General features: G+C 44.4%; 1 protein-coding gene across 1 annotated transcript in view; it reads right to left on the reverse strand.

Moving 5' to 3' along the window:
- The window catches only part of OPLAH (5-oxoprolinase, ATP-hydrolysing), an 83,958-nt gene that overhangs the window by 10,400 nt on the left and 51,132 nt on the right, over positions 1 to 22,426 (reverse strand). The window contains exons 11-20 of the mRNA XM_040432838.1: positions 20,639 to 20,751; positions 20,386 to 20,556; positions 17,669 to 17,806; positions 17,438 to 17,576; positions 14,937 to 15,049; positions 14,219 to 14,370; positions 13,969 to 14,129; positions 12,582 to 12,683; positions 11,709 to 11,883; positions 9,332 to 9,516 (exon numbers count right to left, since the gene is read on the reverse strand). Of these exons, the coding sequence (XP_040288772.1) occupies positions 9,332 to 9,516; positions 11,709 to 11,883; positions 12,582 to 12,683; positions 13,969 to 14,129; positions 14,219 to 14,370; positions 14,937 to 15,049; positions 17,438 to 17,576; positions 17,669 to 17,806; positions 20,386 to 20,556; positions 20,639 to 20,751 (1,449 nt within the window). The remainder of the gene's footprint in view (positions 1 to 9,331; positions 9,517 to 11,708; positions 11,884 to 12,581; positions 12,684 to 13,968; positions 14,130 to 14,218; positions 14,371 to 14,936; positions 15,050 to 17,437; positions 17,577 to 17,668; positions 17,807 to 20,385; positions 20,557 to 20,638; positions 20,752 to 22,426) is intronic.

Below are 22,426 nucleotides of genomic sequence, written 5' to 3' on the forward strand. Positions count from 1 at the left end.
TATATTCTTGTACATAGGGAGCAGTATTATAGTAGTTATATTCTTGTATATAGAGGCAGTATTATAGTCGTTATATTCTTGTACATAGGAGCAGTATTATAGTAGTTATATTCTTGTACATAGGAGCCGTATTATAGTAGTTATATTCCTGTACATAGGAGCAGTATTATAGTAGTTATATTCTTGTACATAGGAGCAGTATTATAGTAGTTATATTCCTGTACATAGGAGCAGTATTATAGTAGTTATATTCTTGTACATAGGAAGCAGTATTATAGTAGTTATATTCCTGTACATAGGAGCAGTATTATAGTAGTTATATTCTTGTACATAGGAGCAGTATGATAGTAGTTATATTCTTGTACATAGGAGCAATATTATAGTAGTTATATTCTTGTCAAATTTCTTTTTATTGGAAAATATAAGAGACATGCAAAACAAAGTCGGAGCAGACCAACTCCTTACTGTGTCTGACATAGTAATGAATTACATAAGCAGAGTTTAATTACAGGTAATACATATGTTCGTCTACAACATACATTGAATTACATTGCCAAAAGATACGCCATATTAAACACTGTAAAGAGATTTCCATAAATAACTTATCTTTTGTAAAGTACTTGGTTGCCAAAGTGTGGTCGTGTCCTGTACAGATAAGTTTTATTTATTTATGCCCATATAAGCCAGTTAATGTTGAGATATATTTGGATTTCCTAATATGACCAGATGTATACCTTCACAATCAGACTCAACATGGGGAGGGGCAAAGTCCCAAACAGTAAAAGAAAGAAATAAAATAAAATAAAATAAAGGAGGGAAAAGGGGGACCGTAGTCCTTCAACTTGGATTGAGGTGGGATTGGGGTGATGAGACCTCCCTGGGGAAGCCCTCCTGTACACACATGTATCAATTACTTTGCATATGGACTCTACCTTTGAACGCTCTTCCAGCCTATACTAAGTCTTAGTTGTCATAGAATGAAACTAGGATAGTATGATTGAATCAATTGCTACTTCTCATCTCAGTGGGCCTAAGAGTCTGTTCTCTGATTCCTGTACGTCAACCATGGAGTCCAGGTTTTTAGGTATTTCTCGTGCTGTCTGGTCTCCCATCCAGCCAGCTCCTCCATTCTGCATATCTGATCCACTTTCATCTCCCAATGTGGAAGTGTGGGCGGTTCCTCACTGAGCCACTTCTGTGGTATTAGAAGCCTAGCAGCTTGTAGTAGGTGTGTGGGTAAGCTTGATTTGGATGGAGACAGGGCTGGTGTGGGAAGCCAGAGAAGCACCAATTCTGGTGACAACTGGATATGTCTATTCATAACTTTATCTATTATGTTAGATACTCCCTCCCAGTACCCACGTATCTTTGGGCAGGACCAGAAAATATGAGTTTGCGATCCACTAGCCTCTTTACACCTCCAGCACAGGTCAGAATTGCTAAGTCCTTTAGTGAATAGTTGTTTCGGGGTATGGTACCACTGAGTTAGCAACTTGTATGAGTGCTCTTGTACCCTCACGCATCTTGAGAATCCATGAGAATGTGCGTGGATACGTAATATATCAGTTTCTGAAAATTTTAAGTCTAGTTCTGTGGCCCACGTTTTTAAGTAATGTGGAATCCCTACAGGGTTTTGGACGTTAAGTGCCAAATATATTTTAGATATTAGCTTATTGGGCGTTGACTTTAAGTGCATCAGTTTCTCAAACCAAGTGGTCTCTGCTTTACTCTGTCTATATTTTAGTAATGGTTTACTCACAGAGTTGAATTCAATTGTGTCTAAGAAGTTACAAGATGACAGGACGCTGTTCATGGGGTGTTGGTCATGAAGAGCACTTGATGCCCCATCTAGAAATTCTTCTATAGTGTAAGAGAGCAATTTGTTCCATGCTGGTGGTATAGTAACCGCATTGGGTCTAACTAGGAATGGAGCAAGGTCAGCTGGCATTAATAATGACGGAGCAGATATCAGGCCTTTATCTTTGTTTAATTGCCTAATAACAGCCGCTGTGCCTTTGAGCAGCACATGAGAGTGTAGCGAAGAGGAGTTCAGGCCCCATAAACCCGCTCTCTGCTTCCTATCAAGTTGTGCGATCTCTAGTTCTCTACTCAAGATGTTGGACCAAGGGGCATGAATATGTAACCACCTCTTCAGGTGTATAGCCTTGTAATATAGCTGGGCATCAGGTAGCGCCATTCCTCCTTGAGCTTTCCTTAGTATCAACATGCGATGTGCCAGTCTCGCCCCCCTCTCCCCCCCAAAGAAACGTGCTAAAGAGTCGTCTGATTTGCGTAAAGAAGGAAGGGGGAAGAAAGACAGGCAGCATCTGCATGGCATATAATAGTCTAGGTATAATAAATGCTTTCAGCATATTCTTCCGGCCCATCCATGAAAAATATGGAATTCGCAGGGTGTGTAACTGCTTTTGAATATCTTTTAGTAATGCAGCGTAATTTAGCTGGAATAATTTATCTAACTTACAGGGAATTTTGATACCCAGGTAGGACAGGTGAGACGTTTGCAATATAAAGGGAGTTTTAGATTTAAGCACGCTGATCTGATTGGCTGGTGCGGACACATTCATTGCCTCCGACTTCGTGTGATTTACTTTGAAGTTGGACACTTGTCCATACTGCTCGAACAGGGATAGCAGACGCGGGAAGGCCTCGACCGGGTTGGATACCATGACCAAGAGGTCATCTGCATAGGCAGCATTAAGATGTTCAGTGGAGCTGTTTTCTAGTTTAATACCCTTGATATCAGGATGTTCTCTGATGGCTTGTAGTAATGTTTCCATCACTAGAATGTACAAAGCAGGCGATAACGGGCAACCCTGCCTCGTCCCATTCCTTATGGGGAAGGAAGGCGACAGGGTGCCATTAACTCTGATCCGGGCACTTGGGTCACCATACAGTGTCATGATAGCATTTCTGAACTGTTGGGGAAAACCAAATTTTTGTAAGGTACTCATCATATAGGTCCAATTAACCCGGTCAAAGGCCTTCTCCGCGTCTACACCCAGCAGGACCAGGGGATTTTCTTTTTAATAGCTAACTGCATGATGGACAAGATTCTACACGAGTTGTGACTGCCTTCCCTACCAGGTACAAAGCCTGTTTGTTCAGGGTTTATAAGTATAGGGAGGAGAGCACTTATCCTAGTTGCCAAGAGTTTCGCCCAGACCTTAACGTCAACATTTAAGAGCGAGATTGGTCTGTAGCTGCCACATAACTTAGGGTCTTTCCCTGGTTTGGGGAGAATAGTGACTGTGGCTTCAAGGGACTGCTTGTGTAACTGGGAACCTTTTAGGAGCTCATTGCACCAGGCAGCCAAGTGGGGGGCCAGTACGTTTGAGAATTTTTTATAATATCCCACTGTGAAGCCGTCTGGACCCGGGCTCTTCCCTAGTGGCATGGAACTTATGAGGTTAGAGACTTCTTTTTCTGTTACTGGGGACAATAAAGCTTGACCCTCCATTTCAGTCAAGGTGGGTAGCTGCAAGTGGTTTAGGAAGCTACTTATCAGGACCTCTCTTCCCGTTGCGGATCCCACTACCTCATCTGGAAGTCCATAAAGGTCGCTATAAAATTTTTGGAACTCACTGGCTATATCTGATGTCTTATGTAAAGTAGTGCCATCTTTATTGTCAATGCCTGCTATAAACATTGAATCTTTTTTTTGTTTAAGCAAAGAGGACATAAGCTTCGTGCCCTTATCTCCATGGGAGTAAAAGCGGAACTGCGAATATTGGTATGTTTTCGCATAACTCACATTTAGGTGATCTGTTAGTTGCTTACGTAAAACATTTAGTTTATCTCTGGCGTCTATGGCTCTAGACCGCTTATGTAACGATTCAATATCTGCAATTTGCTTAAGTAGGTTATTTAAGTGCTCTTGTCTGTTCCTTTTGACCCTGCTGCCCAGTGCAATGAGCTCCCCCGCATGACTTGTATGTGCGTCTCCCAGACAGTTGTGAGTGGCATTACTTCTGTGCAGTTCTCCTTAAAAAACCAGGTCAATTTCTGACTAAGATTATCTCGGTCAGACTGTTTGTCTAGAAGTGTCTCGTTTAACCTCCATTGTCTAGAATGTATTGGCAATGTTGGGAACTGGAGTGAGATAGTCACTGGGGCATGGTCAGAAACCGTGATGGGTTCAATGGTGGACCGCTCCAGCCTGTCCGCACAGCTGCCAGAGATCAGGACATAGTCCAGCCTCTTATAAGTGTTATGCGGGGCTGAAAAGAAAGAAAAATTATTCTCGACAGGGTGGAGCAGTCTCCTCGAATCCACCAGGTTGGCATCTGCAAGGTAGGTATTTACCCTGCCTAAGACCGCCTGAGTTAATTGTGAGGTGCCATCAGATGCATCTACTAAGGGGTTTAGTGTCATATTGAAATCCCCTCCAATTAATCTTATTCCTTCTGCAAAGGAGGCAAACGTTTTCAGAGTATTAATAAGCCATTTTGCTTGACCTCTGTTAGGGCAATATAAACTGGCAAGAGTCACTACCCGGGTACCAATTGAACCCTTCACGAATATATAGCGCCCTTCTGGGTCCTCTTGTTTACAAATCAGTTGGAAAGGGATTTTCTTTGATATGGCGATGCCTACTCCCCTAGCTGCCTTACTCCATTCACTAGTAAACCAATGCTGGAAATGTGTCTTGGGGAGGGTGGGCACACGTCCTGACTTAAGGTGCAGTTCCTGCAGAAAACAGATGTCAGTATGCAACTTTTTCATCATTCTTATGACTTGTGACCTCTTCTGCGGGGTGTTAAACCCCCTGACATTAAATGATGTACACTTAATTAATGCCATGGAATATTCTGAATAGTTTCATTAGAGCGAGCAATGATATAGATTCATGTGTATGACCAGGGAAACACAATAACATAAAAAACATTAAGAACATTTGATAAATGGAGTAAATCTCCAACACGTTGGTCGGGTGACTTGTGCCTAACGCGCAGCCCATCAGAAAAAGGCAAAGCGCGAATGGCCCAAGCCAGCCTGTTCTAAGGCGCTTGCACCAGGATTGCGCCAATAAATCCCTGGTGAGTGCCATGTGGGACTGAAGGCTAATGGCTATACGGGGGGAGTAAGCCATCCTATCCCATGAGTCACAACTAGCAGTTTTGAGTATCATAAACAGTATAACAACCTAGCCTGACCGGCCCTTAGGCCGTACCTATCTTGATTATGCTATACCGCAGTACATTTATTATAAAGCGGGCTAACACACCATTGAGCACAAGACTCAGCTATATGCAACAGATATGTATGGGAGTAACTGCATTCTCTAACCATAGTCATGAGAGGGGCGATCTACCACAGCGTTTGTGGATCATCTGGTCTGATCGACCCACCATGGAGCGGCCCATCCGCAACATCACGGTCAGGGCCCCTTGGGGTCCCCAACCGCGAGGCGGCGGCTGGGCGTCTCATAATAAGCTGTGAACAATGCTAACATATATGGTTTCAAGTTATACTTGCAGAACGGTACACTAAAGCGTCCATAGTGCGGCCTAGTCCGGCCTTCCCGAATCCAGCAGTCACCATTTATGCGCATAGAGCATGTCCTTAAGCGATGCTCGCCTCTTCAGGGCCTGATGTTAGATTTTCTTTTAGTTGCTGCTCTGATCCACCTTTGCTCCACGGGCAATTCAGGCAATGGAACCCCTGTGTCGGCTGATGGAAGCCATGATGGTATGTCCAGGGGGGTTGTCTGGAGAAGGGACCATGCTGCTGGTAAGTCCGCTGGAGTACGGATTGTACACCTCTTGCCCTCAGAGGAAAAGGTTAAACCAAATGGGAAGAGCCACTTGTAGGGCAGTTTGATTGCCCTTAGATGGTCTGTGAGCGGCCTCAAGATTCTCTGCTTGCTCAGCGTCGAGGGTGCCAGGTCTTGATACAACAGGATCTTGGTTCCTTCATAGATCAGTTCTTTCTGATCTCTGGCCGCTTTAAGAACAGCCGCTGTGTCGACATACCGCAGCAGTCCGCACACCACATCTCTAGGTGGGTCTGTGTCCTTTGGTCTTGGCCTCAGCGCTCTGTGAATTCGTTCCACACAGATCTCAGCAGCCCGCTCTGCTCCTAGTAGGCCTGAAAAAATGGCGGCGGCTGCCTCAGGCAATGCGTCATGAGGTACCAGCTCAGGGAGACCACGTAGCCTGATGTTTTTCCGACGGCTACGGTTTTCCTGGTCTTCTATTAGTGCATAAGCGTTATCCAGCGACGAGGCCAGTGCTGCGTTGCTTTCTCCCAAAGTGTGAGCGAAAGTTAGTATGGCCGCCTGGTTGTGCTCTAACTTTTCCACCCGGTGCCCAATATGTTTAACATCGCTCTTGATCTCCGTGAGATCTTGTATCACCGGAGCCAGTGCTGAGGTCAATGCTTGCTGAATAAACTGGCGTGAAATGGGTGCCGATGAATTTATCTTGGACCTGGTGTCTGTGTCTGGTGAGACGCCGTCCACTCCTTCCGCGCCCTGCAGCCAGTCATCTTGCTCAGGCGGCGCCATCTTGGCAGCACTTTCGGCTGGAGGTCTCTTGTTGAGAAATGTATCCATTTCTTGTGGATTTCTGATCGATCTGTTGGGTTCTGGTTTATCACTGGGGATAAATCTACCCACTTTGCCCATTCTTATAAGGCTAGATAGCAGAATTAACTAGTTTGCTGACTCACATGGAGAGGAGCTCTCTCACATGCGTCTCTCCCGGTTGGCTGTCAGGCTCCGCCTCCCATAGTAGTTATATTCTTGTACATAGGAGCAGTATTATAGTAGTTATATTACTGTACATAGGAGCAGTATTATAGCAGTTATATTCTTGTATATAGGAGGCAGTATTATAGTAGTTATATTCTTGTACATAGGAGCAGTATTATAGTAGTTATATTCCTGTACATAGGAGCAGTATTATAGTAGTTATATTCTTGTACATAGGAGGCAGTATTATAGTAGTTATATTCATGTACATAGAAGCAGTATTATAGTAGTTATATTCTTGTACATAGGAGGCAGTATTATAGTAGTTATATTCTTGTACATAGAAGCAGTATTATAGTAGTTATATTCTTGTACATAGGAGGCAGTATTATAGCAGTTATATTCCTGTACATAGTAGCAGTATTATAGTAGTTATATTCTTGTACATAGGAGGCAGTATTATAGTAGTTATATTCTTGTACATAGGAGCAGTATTATAGTAGTTATATTCTTGTACATAGGAGGCAGTATTATAGTAGTTATATTCTTGTACATAGGAGCAGTATTATAGTAGTTATATTCTTGTACATAGGAGCAGTATTATAGTAGTTATATTCTTGTACATAGGGGGCAGTATTATAGTAGTTATATTCTTGTACATAGGAGCAGTATTATAGTAGTTATATTCTTGTACATAGGAGCAGTATTATAGTAGTTATATTCTTGTACATAGGGGGCAGTATTATAGTAGTTATATTCTTGTACATAGGAGCAGTATTATAGTAGTTATATTCTTGTACATAGGAGCAGTATTGTAATAGTTATAGAAAGATTAAACATATTGGGAAGCTTTGTGGTGCACAGACTGCCTGCATCTTGCCATAAATTAGGTACAACCATTGGCAGCACAGGGCATCCGTCTTGATAAATTTCTCACATTGATTTAGTGAATACAATAAATTATTTACAATAGGTTAAATATATATATACACTGCTCAAAAAAATAAAGGGAACACTTAAACAACACAATGTAACTCCAAGTCAATCACACTTCTGTGAAATCAAACTGTCCACTTAGGAAGCAACACTGAGTGACAATCAATTTCACATGCTGTTGTGCAAATGGGATAGACAACAGGTGGAAATTATAGGCAATTAGCAAGACACCCCCAATAAAGGAGTGGTTCTGCAGGTGGTGATCACAGACCACTTCTCAGTTCCTATGCTTCCTGGCTGATGTTTTGGTCACTTTTGAATGCTGGCGGTGCTTTCACTCTAGTGGTAGCATGAGACGGAGTCTACAACCCACACAAGTGGCTCAGGTAGTGCAGCTTATCCAGGATGGCACATCAATGCGAGCTGTGGCAAGAAGGTTTGCTGTGTCTGTCAGCGTAGTGTCCAGAGCATGGAGGCGCTACCAGGAGACAGGCCAGTACATCAGGAGACGTGGAGGAGGCCGTAGGAGGGCAACAACCCAGCAGCAGGACCGCTACCTCCGCCTTTGTGCAAGGAGGAACAGGAGGAGCACTGCCAGAGCCCTGCAAAATGACCTCCAGCAGGCCACAAATGTGCATGTGTCTGCTCAAACGGTCAGAAACAGACTCCATGAGGGTGTTATGAGGACCAGACGTCCACAGGTGGGGGTTGTGCTTACAGCCCAACACCGTGCAGGACGTTTGGCATTTGCCAGAGAACACCAAGATTGGCAAATTCGCCACTGGCGCCCTGTGCTCTTCACAGATGAAAGCAGGTTCACACTGAGCACATGTGACAGACTTGACAGAGTCTGAAGACGCCGTGGAGAACATTCTGCTGCCTGCAACATCCTCCAGAATGACCGGTTTGGCATTGGGTCAGTAATGGTGTGGGGTGGCATTTCTTTGGAGGGCTGCACAGCCCTCCATGTGCTCGCCAGAGGTAGCCTGACTGCCATTAGGTACCGAGATGAGATCCTCAGACCCCTACTGAGACCATATGCTGGTGCGGTTGGCCCTGGGTTCCTCCTAATGCAAGACAATGCTAGACCTCATGTGGCTGGAGTGTGTCAGCAGTTCCTGCAAGACGAAGGCATTGATGCTATGGACTGGCCCGCCCGTTCCCCAGACCTGAATCCAATTGAGCACATCTGGGACATCATGTCTCACTCTAGCCACCAACGTCACATTGCACCACAGACTGTCCAGGAGTTGGCAGATGCTTTAGTCCAGGTCTGGGAGGAGATCCCTTAGGGGACCGTCCGCCACCTCATCAGGAGCATGCACAGGCGTTGTAAGGAGGTCATACAGGCACGTGGAGGCCACACACACTACTGAGCCTAATTTTGACTTGTTTTAAGAACATTACATCAAAGTTGGATCAGCCTGTAGTGTGTTTTTCCACTTTAATTTTGAGTGTGACTCCAAATCCAGACCTCCATGGGTTGAAAAATTTGATTTCCATTTTTTTTTTTTTTGTGTGATTTTGTTGTCAGCACATTCAACTATGTAAAGAACAAAGTATTTCAGAAGAATATTTAATGAACTCAGATCTAGGATGTGTTATTTTTGTGTTCCCTTTATTTTTTTGAGCAGTGTATAATCGATGACTGCCGTTGCACAGTAATTCGGATGCAAGACTGACCTGGATATGTCCCATGTAGGCCTGTACGACTTCCAATCGATAGATGTCAATTAACTCATTTACTAACTGGATGCCCTTCTGGTTGGCTGCTACCTGTGCTCGCAAATCCGATAAATTATCATGGAGGTTACGGGTCCCACTGCTGCCAGGTATCAGTCCTGGAGCCATCAGCGCCTCAGTGACAGCTGTTGGGAATCATGGGTATAAGAGACAGATGATGTTTAATGGCACTTATATAATATGAAATAACAGGACCCATAAACTACCGTATTTTTCGCCCCATAAAAATGGGGGGGAAATGCCTCTGCGTCTTATGGGGGCGAATGCCGACATTTTTACATCGCAGGCTGTGATGTATGAGCGAGCGGGGAGGGACTGGGAGGAGGAGCTGGGGGCCGGCAATTGCGGCGGGGCCGGTGCAGTCACTGTACTCCGGCCCCGCTGCTCCAGTGCTGCACTATACAAATATAAAATGTCTAATTCAATTAAAAGTAATTAAACATGCCCCCCCCCACTTTTAATATTACCGTACACCCTAACAGCCTCTGTAGAATGCAGGCAGGCAGGCCGGGCGGGCGGCAGCGTAACTCCCTGATGTCACGTGCCTTCGCCGCCTACTTTATGAATGAAGCAGGCGGCGCAGGCACGTGATGTCAGTGAGTGACGCGCCGGTCGCCCGGCATGCATTGTACAAAAGCTGTTAGGGTGTACGGTAATATTAGGAGTGAGGGGGCATGTTTAATCACTTTTAATTGAATGAGACATTTTATATTTGTATACTGCAGCACTGGAGCGGTGGGGGGTGAAATCTGTGGATGACAGTTTTATGGGGGACATCTGTGGATGTCACTGTTAAGGGGTGGGGGGTCTGTGGATTGCACTTATGGGGTGGGGGATCTGTGGATGGCACTGTTATATATGTGCCATCCACAGACCCCTCACCCCATAACAGTGCCATCCACAGATCCCCCATAACAGTGCCATCCACAGATCCCCCCCATAACAGCGCCATCCAGAAATCCCCCATAACAGTGCCATCCACAGATCCCCCATAACAGTGCCATCCACAGATCCCCCATAACAGTGCCATTCACAGATCCCCCATAACAGTGCCATCCACAGATCCCCCATAACAGTGCCATCCACAGATCCCTCATAACAGTGCCATCCACGGATCCCCCATAACAGTGCCATCCACAGATCCCCCATAACAGTGCCATCCACAGATTTCAGCCACAGATCCGCCCCTGTAACAGTATCCTTCACAGATCCCCCCCATAACAGTGTCCGTCACAAATCCCCCCATAACAATGCATCATCCACAGATCTCCCCATAACAGTGCGTCATCCACAGATCCCCCCCATAACAGTGCGTCATCCACAGATCCCCCCATAACAGTGCGTCATCCACAGATCCCCCCATAACAGTGCGTCATCCACAGATCCCCCCATAACAGTGCGTCATCCACAGATCCCCCCATAACAGTGCGTCATCCACAGATCCCCCCATAACAGTGCGTCATCCACAGATCCCCCATAACAGTGTCCTTCACAGATCCCCCATAATAGTGCCATACACAGATCCCCCATAATAGTGCGTCATCCACAGATCCCCCATAACAGTGCGTCATCCACAGATCCCCCCATAACAGTGTCCTTCACAGATCCCCCATAATAGTGCCATACACAGATCCCCATAATAGTGCGTCATCCACAGACCCCCCATAATAGTGCATCATCCACAGATCCCCCATAATAGTGCCATCCACAGATCCCCCATAATAGTGCCATCCACAGATCCCCCATAATAGTGCCATCCACAGGTCCCCAGTAATAGTGCCATCCACAGATCCCCAGTAATAGTGCCATCCACAGTCCACCATTAGTTCCAAACCCACCAAAAGCACACCTTTTGGTTAAACATTTTTTTTTCTTATTTTCCTTCCCAAAAACCTAGGTGCGTCCTATGGGCCGGTGCGTCTTATAGGGCGAAAAATACGGTACACACATCACTGAAGTGATAACTATTCAGGTTCTATTGAAGACATACATACTAGTGTCACGAATATAACCCAGTATCAGAGAGGACAAATAATCTGTCACGTGAACAGGATCAACCCTATTAAATGAGACACACTGACTGGTAGGGTTGAGTCTGCCGATTAAAATGATACTTGTCTTTGAAAATCGGTTTCTCTTCTGCCCCATGCCTACCTTTAAAGCAAGTAGTGACATCATACCCTGACACTGCGCATGGTCACTGTATGTGGGGTGGATTGCAGGTGTTGGAGGCCTCTGATCCTGAACCTCAGAAATGTAGCAATTTGCAATATTTAATGCTCTGCCTCGCCACCTGGATTATTTTATGTCCACTCACCTTCTTCTTGGAATGTTCCTTCCTTCACAAGTTTGAAAGAAGTAAAAACTGCTCCTTCTTCATTTAATGACTTGGAATGTGGTGGCATGGAGCCAGGGGTAATGCCTCCAATGTCAGCATGGTGCCCACGGGATGCTACGAAGAAAACTGGACGAGGAGCTTCCACCCGGAAGACCTACAGGAGAAGATTTACAAGAATACAACAAAAAAATACATAGAAGGGCACACGACTGTTTGTATTTAGAGGTCCGCAAAACAGGCATCTGCAAAAAAAAACAAAAAAAACGGATGACATCTGTGTGACGTCCGTGTTGCATCGTTTTTTTTGCGGATGCATTGTAACAATGTCTGTCCTTCACTCACTGGAAGCCTTTTGGCTCCAGGAGAGGTATAGGGTGGACTCTCATTGCATTCGTTGGGGGCCATCTGGCACCAGGAGAGGTGTGGAGTGGGCTCGGCATGCATGTTGGTACCTGCATTCCTTGGATTTAATGGAGGCCATTTTGGCACCAAAAATGACAAAAATTAAGGTAGGCCCAGCATGCATGTGGGACCTCCCTGAATTTTATGGTAGCCATCATGGCACATAACAGGTAGAATTTAGTGTTAGGTTCCTGTCTTACAGAGATCGCCTTGACGTGTGGCAGACGGGCCCAAATAATTTTGTACAAAATCTCTAATTTACTTAATAAGCATAGCATTAGAATACTTTTTAGTACTTTATTTGGTTTGCAGAGTGTTGTTACATTGTATTTTCTTCTTAATGCCTTTCCCTGTCCGCAAAACGGACAAGAATAGGACATGTTCTATTTTTTTGAAAAATGGACATGTGGACATACGGACACGGACTGCTGGGGTTGGGTAAGTACTTACTGGTGTGATCACCGTCAGGTCCGGCAGGTGACTGCCCCCGGCACACGGGTGATTGCTCAGAATCACATCTCCTTCTTTCAGATCATCTTGCAGGTTTTTAATCTATAGCCAACCCAAAAAAATATTAAATTAATTATATGATTTGGACAAATCTCTTAACAGCTGAAGTATCCAGTGTAGTATGTTTTTTTTTGTAACCTATTACTATTTCTTTGTGAAGATTTTGGTTTCCATCATTCACTGCGTGGGACGAATAATCTGTTCATTTTATTTCACAGCTTATTAAAAGTCCAGTGACTCCAAATAGATATTTCTTTATTAATTTTAAACTTTTGCACAATTTTTTTTTTCAATAAAATTGTTTTAAAACCTTAGGCAATTTCTTTTTAATAAACATTAACTTTCTTTATTTTATAATCCCTTGATCGCTGCTAAACATTGCATACTTCTTTACTGTAGGGTATAATTGCAGTTTTATATACCACTTTTATTAGGAAATTCTGACTTAAAGGCTATGTACACTTTCAGAGGCAATTTTTGTTTATGATTGCATTTTACTCATTTTGGGCTAAAAATCATCTTTTCAGTTTGCCTTAATTAAAAATATTGAGCCATTCTGTCACAAAGGGTTAACCGTTTCTAGCTGTGTGACTGGTACTTTCACTTTCTGCCGGTCATCTAATAAACCTTATCTGTAAACTACTAAGAGGTCATGAACACTCAGCCATATTCTTATCAGTAAGACAAGTATTGAGCTATAATGAGTGATTATAATGTCAGAGAGCAGAGATAAGGAGCCTGTCTGCTCCCCAACTGACGGAAAAGAGAAAAAATCCACAGGCTGCTTCGAGAGCATGTCAGCTCTGTACGGAAAAAAGGGCTCCATGTTTTTAGAAAAGACAAATTGAAAAGAAATGATTTTTAGCTCAAAATGAGTACAATGCAGTAATAAGAAAATTGCCCCCAGAGGTCAGGACCCTTATCTCTTAGCCAGAGCACAAAGCGATTACAAAGATCATCTCTCGCTCTGGAGGACATGTCCTATGCAGTATTATGCAGACAACCACTTGATGTGAATGAACCCTGTGTAATACTTCATTTCAACTCTAGAGGCGCTGCAAAGAAACTGAACACTCGCTGCCAGGTTTCCAGCTACAGATTACAGCTGATCGCTGGATGTCCAAGTAGTAGGACAGCTTTGTGATCAACTTTATCTAATTGTTGACATAGTATATGAACATTAAGTGGAAGAGGCAATGTGCAACAACATGGATAGAGGCAAAGAAAGAAATCATGAACACGTCAATAATGAAAACGTTACAGAAATCAAGATGTTCTGGAGAACCTCTACTGTGTCTCCATGAGGCAACATGCACCCTAGCCTTACCTGAAATTGGACTGTTTCCTGCATGGCTCCTAAATGCACTGGAATATGGGGAGCATTGGACACCAGACCCCCATCAGGACCAAAGAGCGCACAGGAGAAGTCCAGACGTTCCTTGATGTTGGTGGAGATGGCTGTTCTTTGAAGGATACGACCCATTTGTTCTAGAGGAAAGGAGATTACGTTTTTCATTAGTATTGGAATGGATGTAGATAAAATAGCCCCATAACAAAAGACAATGTAAGATTCTGACCGGCTATGCTCATGAATCGGTGGGAAAAGATGGACAACTGAATGGTGTCGAGCTCTGGTCCAACGGTTTGCTGTTTTCCGCTCCCTACAGAGATCTGGATATCGCCATACTCCGTAATAGACGCGGTGCAGTCTGGTTCCACCAACACAGTGCTAGAATAAAGAGCAAGCCAACATGTTGATTCCAGCCAAATACTCTGGATCACGAAATCTAGAAGAAGTGTGAGCCTAGAGTTCAATCGCACACTAGATTTCTTTCCAGAATCCACACAAGCACTGGCATCAGAGCCTGAAGCCACCATGTTTGGACATTAGCCCCTTGGCCCACGATAACAAAACTGGCCTTCCCAACAGACTTCACGATGCAGTTATGTCAGGAGGGTCATGCTGGCACAGCAGTAATGGGCGGACACCTGTGAGAAGGCACCCCCACTGTAATGACCAGGATCAATGCTGATCGCAGCATCTATGTGGTACAGACATGGGAGGGAGTTCTCCCTGTTTCACTTTCGCGTGGGGATGACAATTTAGATCTGGAATCCTGGACCTATTTGATTCCTCCAGGGCTATCCTCCTGATATCCATTAGGGCAGAACTCAGGTTGCTGTTTTATGTGCTCGTTGACTGTATTATGTAGAAAAAATTATTAAGTATTATAGAAAATTATCTAGAAAGCCACAATAGAAGTTATACTGTAAATTCATCACTGACGTCCACACCTATTCTTATCGATGATAATGGCTGGTCCAACGATTGTGTGGTCACAGGACAAGTCCTCCAGAAGATACACGCTGGTGTCCATGTAGCCTTCTTCAAAGTAGCATTTAGTGACCTGCAAGGAGGAATCAAAGGAAAGGGTTCTCAGGTATTATGTCTTATCTGTCATTCTAATCCTGCCTGTAATGAGATCACCTCTGTGTATTGATTAGCAGATAACTGCAGTAAAGTGATCTGTACAGACCAAGAAGTGGCACCTATTATCAGGCTCAGTGACCAGTGCGAAAACTGCAGGATTTTAGTGTTCTTCTTTAAATATAGATATTGACATGGAAAATTCTAAATATCAAAAAGTCTTAAAGAATATGTTAAACATAAAAACGTGATTTAGAAAAATAGGTCATTTTCTGATGACGGTATTTCCTTTAAAGTTTAACCGAGCTTCTCACAAACTAAAGGGGTATTCCCATCACATACAATGGGGGCATATCGCTACGATATGCCCCCATTGTCTGATAGGTAGGACCCGCACCTACAACGAGAACGGAGTGGGGAGAGCTGTGGCTAGAGGACCCCAGATGTCCCGGGGTCCGTCCACCACTAAGCGCTGCTCCCATAGAAGTGAATGGGAGCGCACCGCGCACGCGCAGGCCTTGCTCCCATTCATTTCTATGGGGCAGACGGAAATAGCCGAGCCAGTGCTCGGCTATTTTCAGCAGCCCCCATAGAAAAGAATGGAGGGTGGCTGCGCATGCTCCCTCCGTTCATTTCCCCGCTCCGTTCTCATTGTAGATGCGGGTCCTAGAGGTGGGACCCGCACCTATCAGACAATTGGGGCATATCCTAGCGATATGACCCCATTGTCTCAGATGGCAAAACCCCTTTAACTTCTGCTTTTGCTGGGGACAGTGTCAGGATCCATTCCAGCCTTCCCCACTGCTCTGGTCGCTTATAATGACTTCAGTGTGATGCTCTTGCATCTAACAGTTGTCCTCAAGCCTGGGGGAGAGTCCTAATAAAGGCAGTCTGCCAGTACTAGACTGGAATAGACTTCCTTACCCATGCTTCTAGGCCAATGGCCTATCCTCAGCACACATAGTGTGTAAGCGACAGTTTATGCTCACAGCACACAGAAGGCAAAATAATTGCAGGTCACAGAAGAGCATGGATGGGGAGAAGGAAAGAGCCAGAAGACAAGGACACAATGAATACAGCTTAGATGGGGCAAGGACTATGTAAACTGATGCAGAGTCAGTCCAGTGAGGGATGCTAATAAGTTAAAATCATCACATGCAGAGGCACACAAGCGCTTCATAAATGAATTCCATTATGACTGGAGTACAAAATGCAGTTATGATGTGCTGAAGGGAAGATGTGGCTGTCTATACACAGAAAACAGCAGTCTGAGATGCTGAGCATTCTGCATTGTTCAAGCTCTGAGTCCTGGATGGGGAAGGGGCCTCTGCACTGAGCTCTGGAGCCAGCCAGTGAAGAAAGGCACGACCACTTCCATCAGTCCATTTATGCTGATAAGGATAGAATTTGCCGATTAACTGTGAGACCCCTAATGGCAGATATTTCAGAAGTGTTTTTAAAGGTGGACAACATGAATATTTTAAATCTAAGTGAGTAACCTAAAGGGACCTTTTAGAAGAAATTGTTAGAATAGTTAGTGCCCTTTAACGTTTAGTTGTTCGGTGGTGTGGAATGTGTCTTGCATGTGTCCGTGACCAGTGACCAATGTGTGCAGCAGACATGGCATGTGTAAAACATTTATTAAAGAAGGATGAGCGGCGCAAACAATCACTCATCTCTTGTTTTCCATATGTATATACAAGTGAACCCTAAATTTCACCCACGCCTGTGTTTCTGCCTACTTGCACGACCACACTAAGTGGTGGACCAAAACTGGTCGACGGTCCTTGTTTATTTACGTGCTGGGGCTTACCAGGAAAAACAAAAAAAAACAAAGCGACAGGCAGGCACACAAGTACTGAGAAAAACCCGGAACCAGAGTACTCAGAGTCAAACGTACCAAATCGAAACCAAAAGAGGACAATAAAGCCAAATCAGCAGATCACTAAACAATATCAATCCGAGGTCATACACCAGCAGTCAAGTCCATGTCCAAATACTTCAGGCAGAAGCGAGTCCAAGAATCAACCCATGGTCAAACCAGGAGATGCAGAAAAGCCAAATCAGAATCCAAGAATTGGGAACAAAAGTCAGGAGGTCAGAACAATCTACAACGCAAAGCTGTTTAAATGCCCCGCACCTCCTGGTCACGTGACACACCTGACATCACGTGGCCTATGACGTCAGAACACCTGACGTGGGAGATCAGACTGTCTCCCTGGCAAACAGACTCTGGCAGGTACGCAGAGAATGGCGTATGCCGGCGCTGGTTATGACTGGTTTTACAGCCATTGAGGGGAGGAGGACACATGCATGGAAACTCTAAATAATCAACACTAAGTAATCACCGCCTGTAGGATTAACTCACCAACTCCACACGAGCCGGCTGTCCACTTGGCTTGATCCGAGACTCGCAGCGGATGCCAGTGCTGCCTGTTCCTCGTACACGAATGTCATCCACAACAATATTCCGGGATGGGATAGTGAATCCAAACTCCTTCATGTACCTGGTGAAGGTCACACTCAGGATCAGGTCCCTTATAATTAGCTTCAGTAATCAAAAATATTATTTGGGGTAGATTTCAAAAACCTGCCTTACCTGGCTGTGAAGGCCTCCTTGAAATCCCCCACACGGCAGGAGTTGGGGTTCACAGGGTATCCCCTCGCTGAGCACATTAACGCACAGTCCGTTCGCTCGTAGCGGAGATGTAGGAAGGGCTCAGTGTCGATCTGAGACCTGTATACAATAATACGAGTGAGTGAGGTTGCCCATGCTTGTTCTGATAGTCTAAAGATCTAACAATCTAAAGTGCCATGGCTTTTCTCTTTCTCCTGGACATGGAGATGGACCTCTGTCAGGATTAGATCAGGCATATGGCGGTGATGGTTACGGTTTTGCAGTACAGCTCACATTGCTTCTCCATCCAGGAGAGGTGGTGCTGCATTTTACATTACCTAGCTGCTGGACGGAGCTCTGGTCTGAACTATGGACAAGTAGAGGAGGAAACTGTACCGTTATCATTTGTATTAACATAGACTATATAAAACTAATAATACTTAATCCTGGACAAGCCATATAAGTGCCCTACCGCACTAGACCACCAGGGATGCAGGCACTACCCTCTCCAAGTATCTAGACCACCAGGGATGCAGGCACTAACCTCTCCAATAATCTAGACCATCAGGGATGCAGGCACTAACCTCTCCAATAATCTAGACCATCAGGGATGCAGGCACTAACCTCTCCAATAATCTAGACCATCAGGGATGCAGGCACTAACCTCTCCAATAATCTAGACCACCAGGGATGCAGGCACTAACCTCTCCAAATATCTAGACCACCAGGGATGCAGGCACTAACCTCTCCAAGTATCTAGACCACCAGGGATGCAGGCACTAACCTCTCCAATAATCTAGACCATCAGGCATGCAGGCACTAACCTCTCCAATAATCTAGACCACCAGGGATGCAGGCACTAACCTCTAAAATAATCTAGACCATCAGGGATGCAGGCACTAACCTCTCCAATAATCTAGATCACCAGGGATGCAGGCATTAACCTCTCCAATAATCTAGACCACAAGGGATGCAGGCACTGACCTCTCCAATAATCTAGACCACCAGGGATGCAGAACAAATCACAGAAAAAAACATATATAAAACATCCTGCACGATATGATAATGAATGTTACGGATGTACATGGCTACATTTATACAATCACAGAAAATGATGCACTATAATAATAGATGCAAACATAAAATATGGACTAAGCCCTCACTCTATTGATAAAACCTGAGACACTTAATCAATACATTTTGATCAAAACACATCTAAGCCCACCTACCAAGCGACAAGGTGGTCTCAGTTCAGGCGGGTCCTACGTTAAACCTGTCTATGCCAGGGATGCAGGCACTAACCTCTACAATAATCTAGACCACCAGGCATGCAGGCACTAACCTCTACAATAATATAGACCACCAGGGATGCAGGCACTAACCTCTAAGATAATCTAGACCACCAGGGATGCAGGCACTAACCTCTACAATAATCTAGACCACCAGGGATGCAGGCACTAACCTCTACAATAATCTAGACCACCAGGGATGCAGGCACTAACCTCTACAATAATCTACACCACCAGGGATGCAGGCACTAACCTCTACAATAATCTACACCACCAGGGATGCAGGCACTAACCTCTCCAATAAAGTGGACCACCAGGGATGCAGGCACTAACCTCTACAATAATCGAAACCACCTGGGAAGATGATATTAAATGCTCTGGGTCTCTAGAACACCAGGAATGCAGGTCCACAAATCTACTGTAAATCAGAAGGAATGCTGCCCTAGACCGCCTGGGAAGTGGGTATTAACAAGTAAACAGACCTAGGACAGTAGGGTGATAGTAGATAGTGATAGTAACTCCTCAACTTCTCTAGGCCACAAGGGATACAGAAACTAACCTCTCTGCTAATGGATGGTGACTTTCACTACTCTGCAGATACTATCCTCCTAAATAACCAATACTCCCAGGAAGGGTGACATTAACGCTTCCACCACTTTAGGCCACAAGGGATGCAGAAACTAAGCACTAATCTAGAACAAAAGGGATGTGACATTAACTCTCTGCTGCCCCAGACCACCCAGGAAGATGACATTAACTCATACCCTGTACTAGACCACCTGGGATGGAAACATTTATTTCTCCACTACTCTAGGCCATCATGAATGCAGGAAGTAACCTATCCACTAATCTGGACCAACACGGACAATGGCATTAACTCCTCTGTTGCCTTAAACTACCTGGGATGGTGACATTAACTCCACCTCTGCTCCAGGACACCTGGAAAGTTGTGAATAACTCCTTTTGCTGCTCTAGACCACCAGGGATGCAGGAAATAAACTCTTAACTAACCAAGACCACAAGGGATAGTGACATGAATTCCTTTACTGCCCTAGATTACCTGGAGGTGTGCAGTAGCAATTAAATCACCTAGACCACCAGGGATCGGAACATTGACTGCACCCCTGCCTTTGACCACCACAAAATAAGACATTAAATTGACTGCAGGGAACCATGAGTATTAATCCTTTCCTATGAAAAGCTGCTACGTACATGGCTGGATGGCCCTGATCAGCTGCAGTGGCTCCAGTATTAAAGAAAATGTCTGTAATGACACAACCCCTTTAACCCCTTAATCTAGAAATTCATGTTGGTCTCAAATGGTTTATATTATCTATTGTGTAAAAGTATGAAAATAATATTTATTTCCACCAAGAACTGATAGATTTCACATATGGCGCCTTCTCCTACCGCTGAAATCCTTGTTGCTGAAGGGCTTCAATGCACTGAGTCTCCAGAGATGCAATTCTCTTCTCTAGGAGTGGGAAGGAATCTTTACCATACAGCATAGAACATGGCTCCTGAGCTTCGTGTACCACATCCGCCAGTGCCATGCCGTACGCCGAGAGGACCCCGCCATATCTGAATAAAAACCATACGTTAAGGTCAGTACTAAATAAACCAATCAATTGTTTCCAGAGCATGAAAAATAAAAGCAGCTCACTTGTGGATGAAGACAGTCTTCATGCCAAGAGAACGAGCGATAGCACAAGCATGCTGCCCTCCTGCGCCGCCAAAACATGCCAACACGTGACGAGACGTGTCATGACCTTTAGCCTATAGACAAAGAGGATTAAAAATGGTAAAACTTATAAAATGTTATTAAAAAAGAACAACTGAACTGGACCCCACTATTCTCCTATATTACATGCATCCCTGTATTATACTCCAGAGCTACACTCACTATTCTGCTGGTGCAGTCACTGTGTACATACATTACTTATCCTGTACTGATCCTGAGTTACATCCTGTATTATACTCCAGAGCTGCACTCACTATTCTGCTGGTGGAGTCACTGTGTACATACATTACATTACTTATCCTGTACTGATCCTGAGTTACATCCTGTATTATACTCCAGAGCTGCACTCACTATTCTGCTGGTGCAGTCACTGTGTACATACATTACTTATCCTATACTGATCCTGAGTTACATCCTGTATTATACTCCAGAGCTGCACTCACTATTCTGCTGGTGCAGTCACTGTGTACATACATTACTTATCCTGTACTGATCCTGAGTTACATCCCGTATTATACTCCAGAGCTGCACTCCCTATTCTGCTGGTGGATTCACTGTGTACATACATTACTTATCCTGTACTGATCCTGATTTACATCCTGTATTATACTCCAGAGCTGCACTCACTATTCTGCTGGTGGAGTCACTGTGTACATACATTACTTATCCTGTACTGATCCTGAGTTACATCCTGTATTATACTCCAGAGCAGCACTCACTATTCTGCTGGTGCAGTCACTGTGTACATACATTACTTATCCTGTACTGATCCTGAGTTATATCCTGTATTATACTCCAGAGCTGCACTCACTATTCTGCTGGTGCAGTCACTGTGTACATACATTACTTATCCTGTACTGATCCTGAGTTATATCCTGTATTATACTCCAGAGCTGCACTCATGTACAGTACAGACCAAAAGTTTGGACACACCTTCTCATTTAAAGAGTTTTTTTTATTTTCATGAACATGAAAATTGTAGATTCACACTGAAGGCATCAAAACTATGAATTAACACATGTGGAATTATATACATAACTAACAAGTGTGAAACAACTGAAAATATGTCATATTCTAGGTTCTTCAAAGTAGCTACCTTTTGCTTTGATTACTGCTTTGCACACTCTTGGCATTCTCTTGATGAGCTTCAAGAGGTAGTCCCCTGAAATGGTTTTCACTTCACAGGTGTGCCCTGTCAGGTTTAATAAGTGGGATTTCTTGCCTTATAAATGGGGTTGGGACCATCAGTGGCGTTGAGGAGAAGTCAGGTGGATACACAGCTGATAGTCCTACTGAATAGACTGTTAGAATTGGTATTATGGCAAGAAAAAAGCAGCTAAGTAAAGAAAAACGAGTGGCCATCATTACTTTAAGAAATGAAGGTCAGTCAGTCAGCTGAAAAATTGGGAAAACGTTGAAAGTAAGGGCTATTTGACCATGAAGGAGAGTGATGGGGTGCTGCGCCAGATGACCTGGCCTCCACAGTCACCGGACCTGAACCCAATCGAGATGGTTTGGGGTGAGCTGGACCGCAGAGTGAAGGCAAAAGGGCCAACAAGTGCTAAGCATCTCTGGGAACTCCTTCAAGACTGTTGGAAGACCATTTCAGGGGACTACCTCTTGAAGCTCATCAAGAGAATGCCAAGAGTGTGCAAAGCAGTAATCAAAGCAAAAGGTGGCTACTTTGAAGAACCTAGAATATGACATATT

Source organism: Bufo bufo, chromosome 5, assembly GCF_905171765.1.
Source record: "Bufo bufo chromosome 5, aBufBuf1.1, whole genome shotgun sequence".
Lineage (NCBI taxonomy): Eukaryota > Metazoa > Chordata > Amphibia > Anura > Bufonidae > Bufo > Bufo bufo.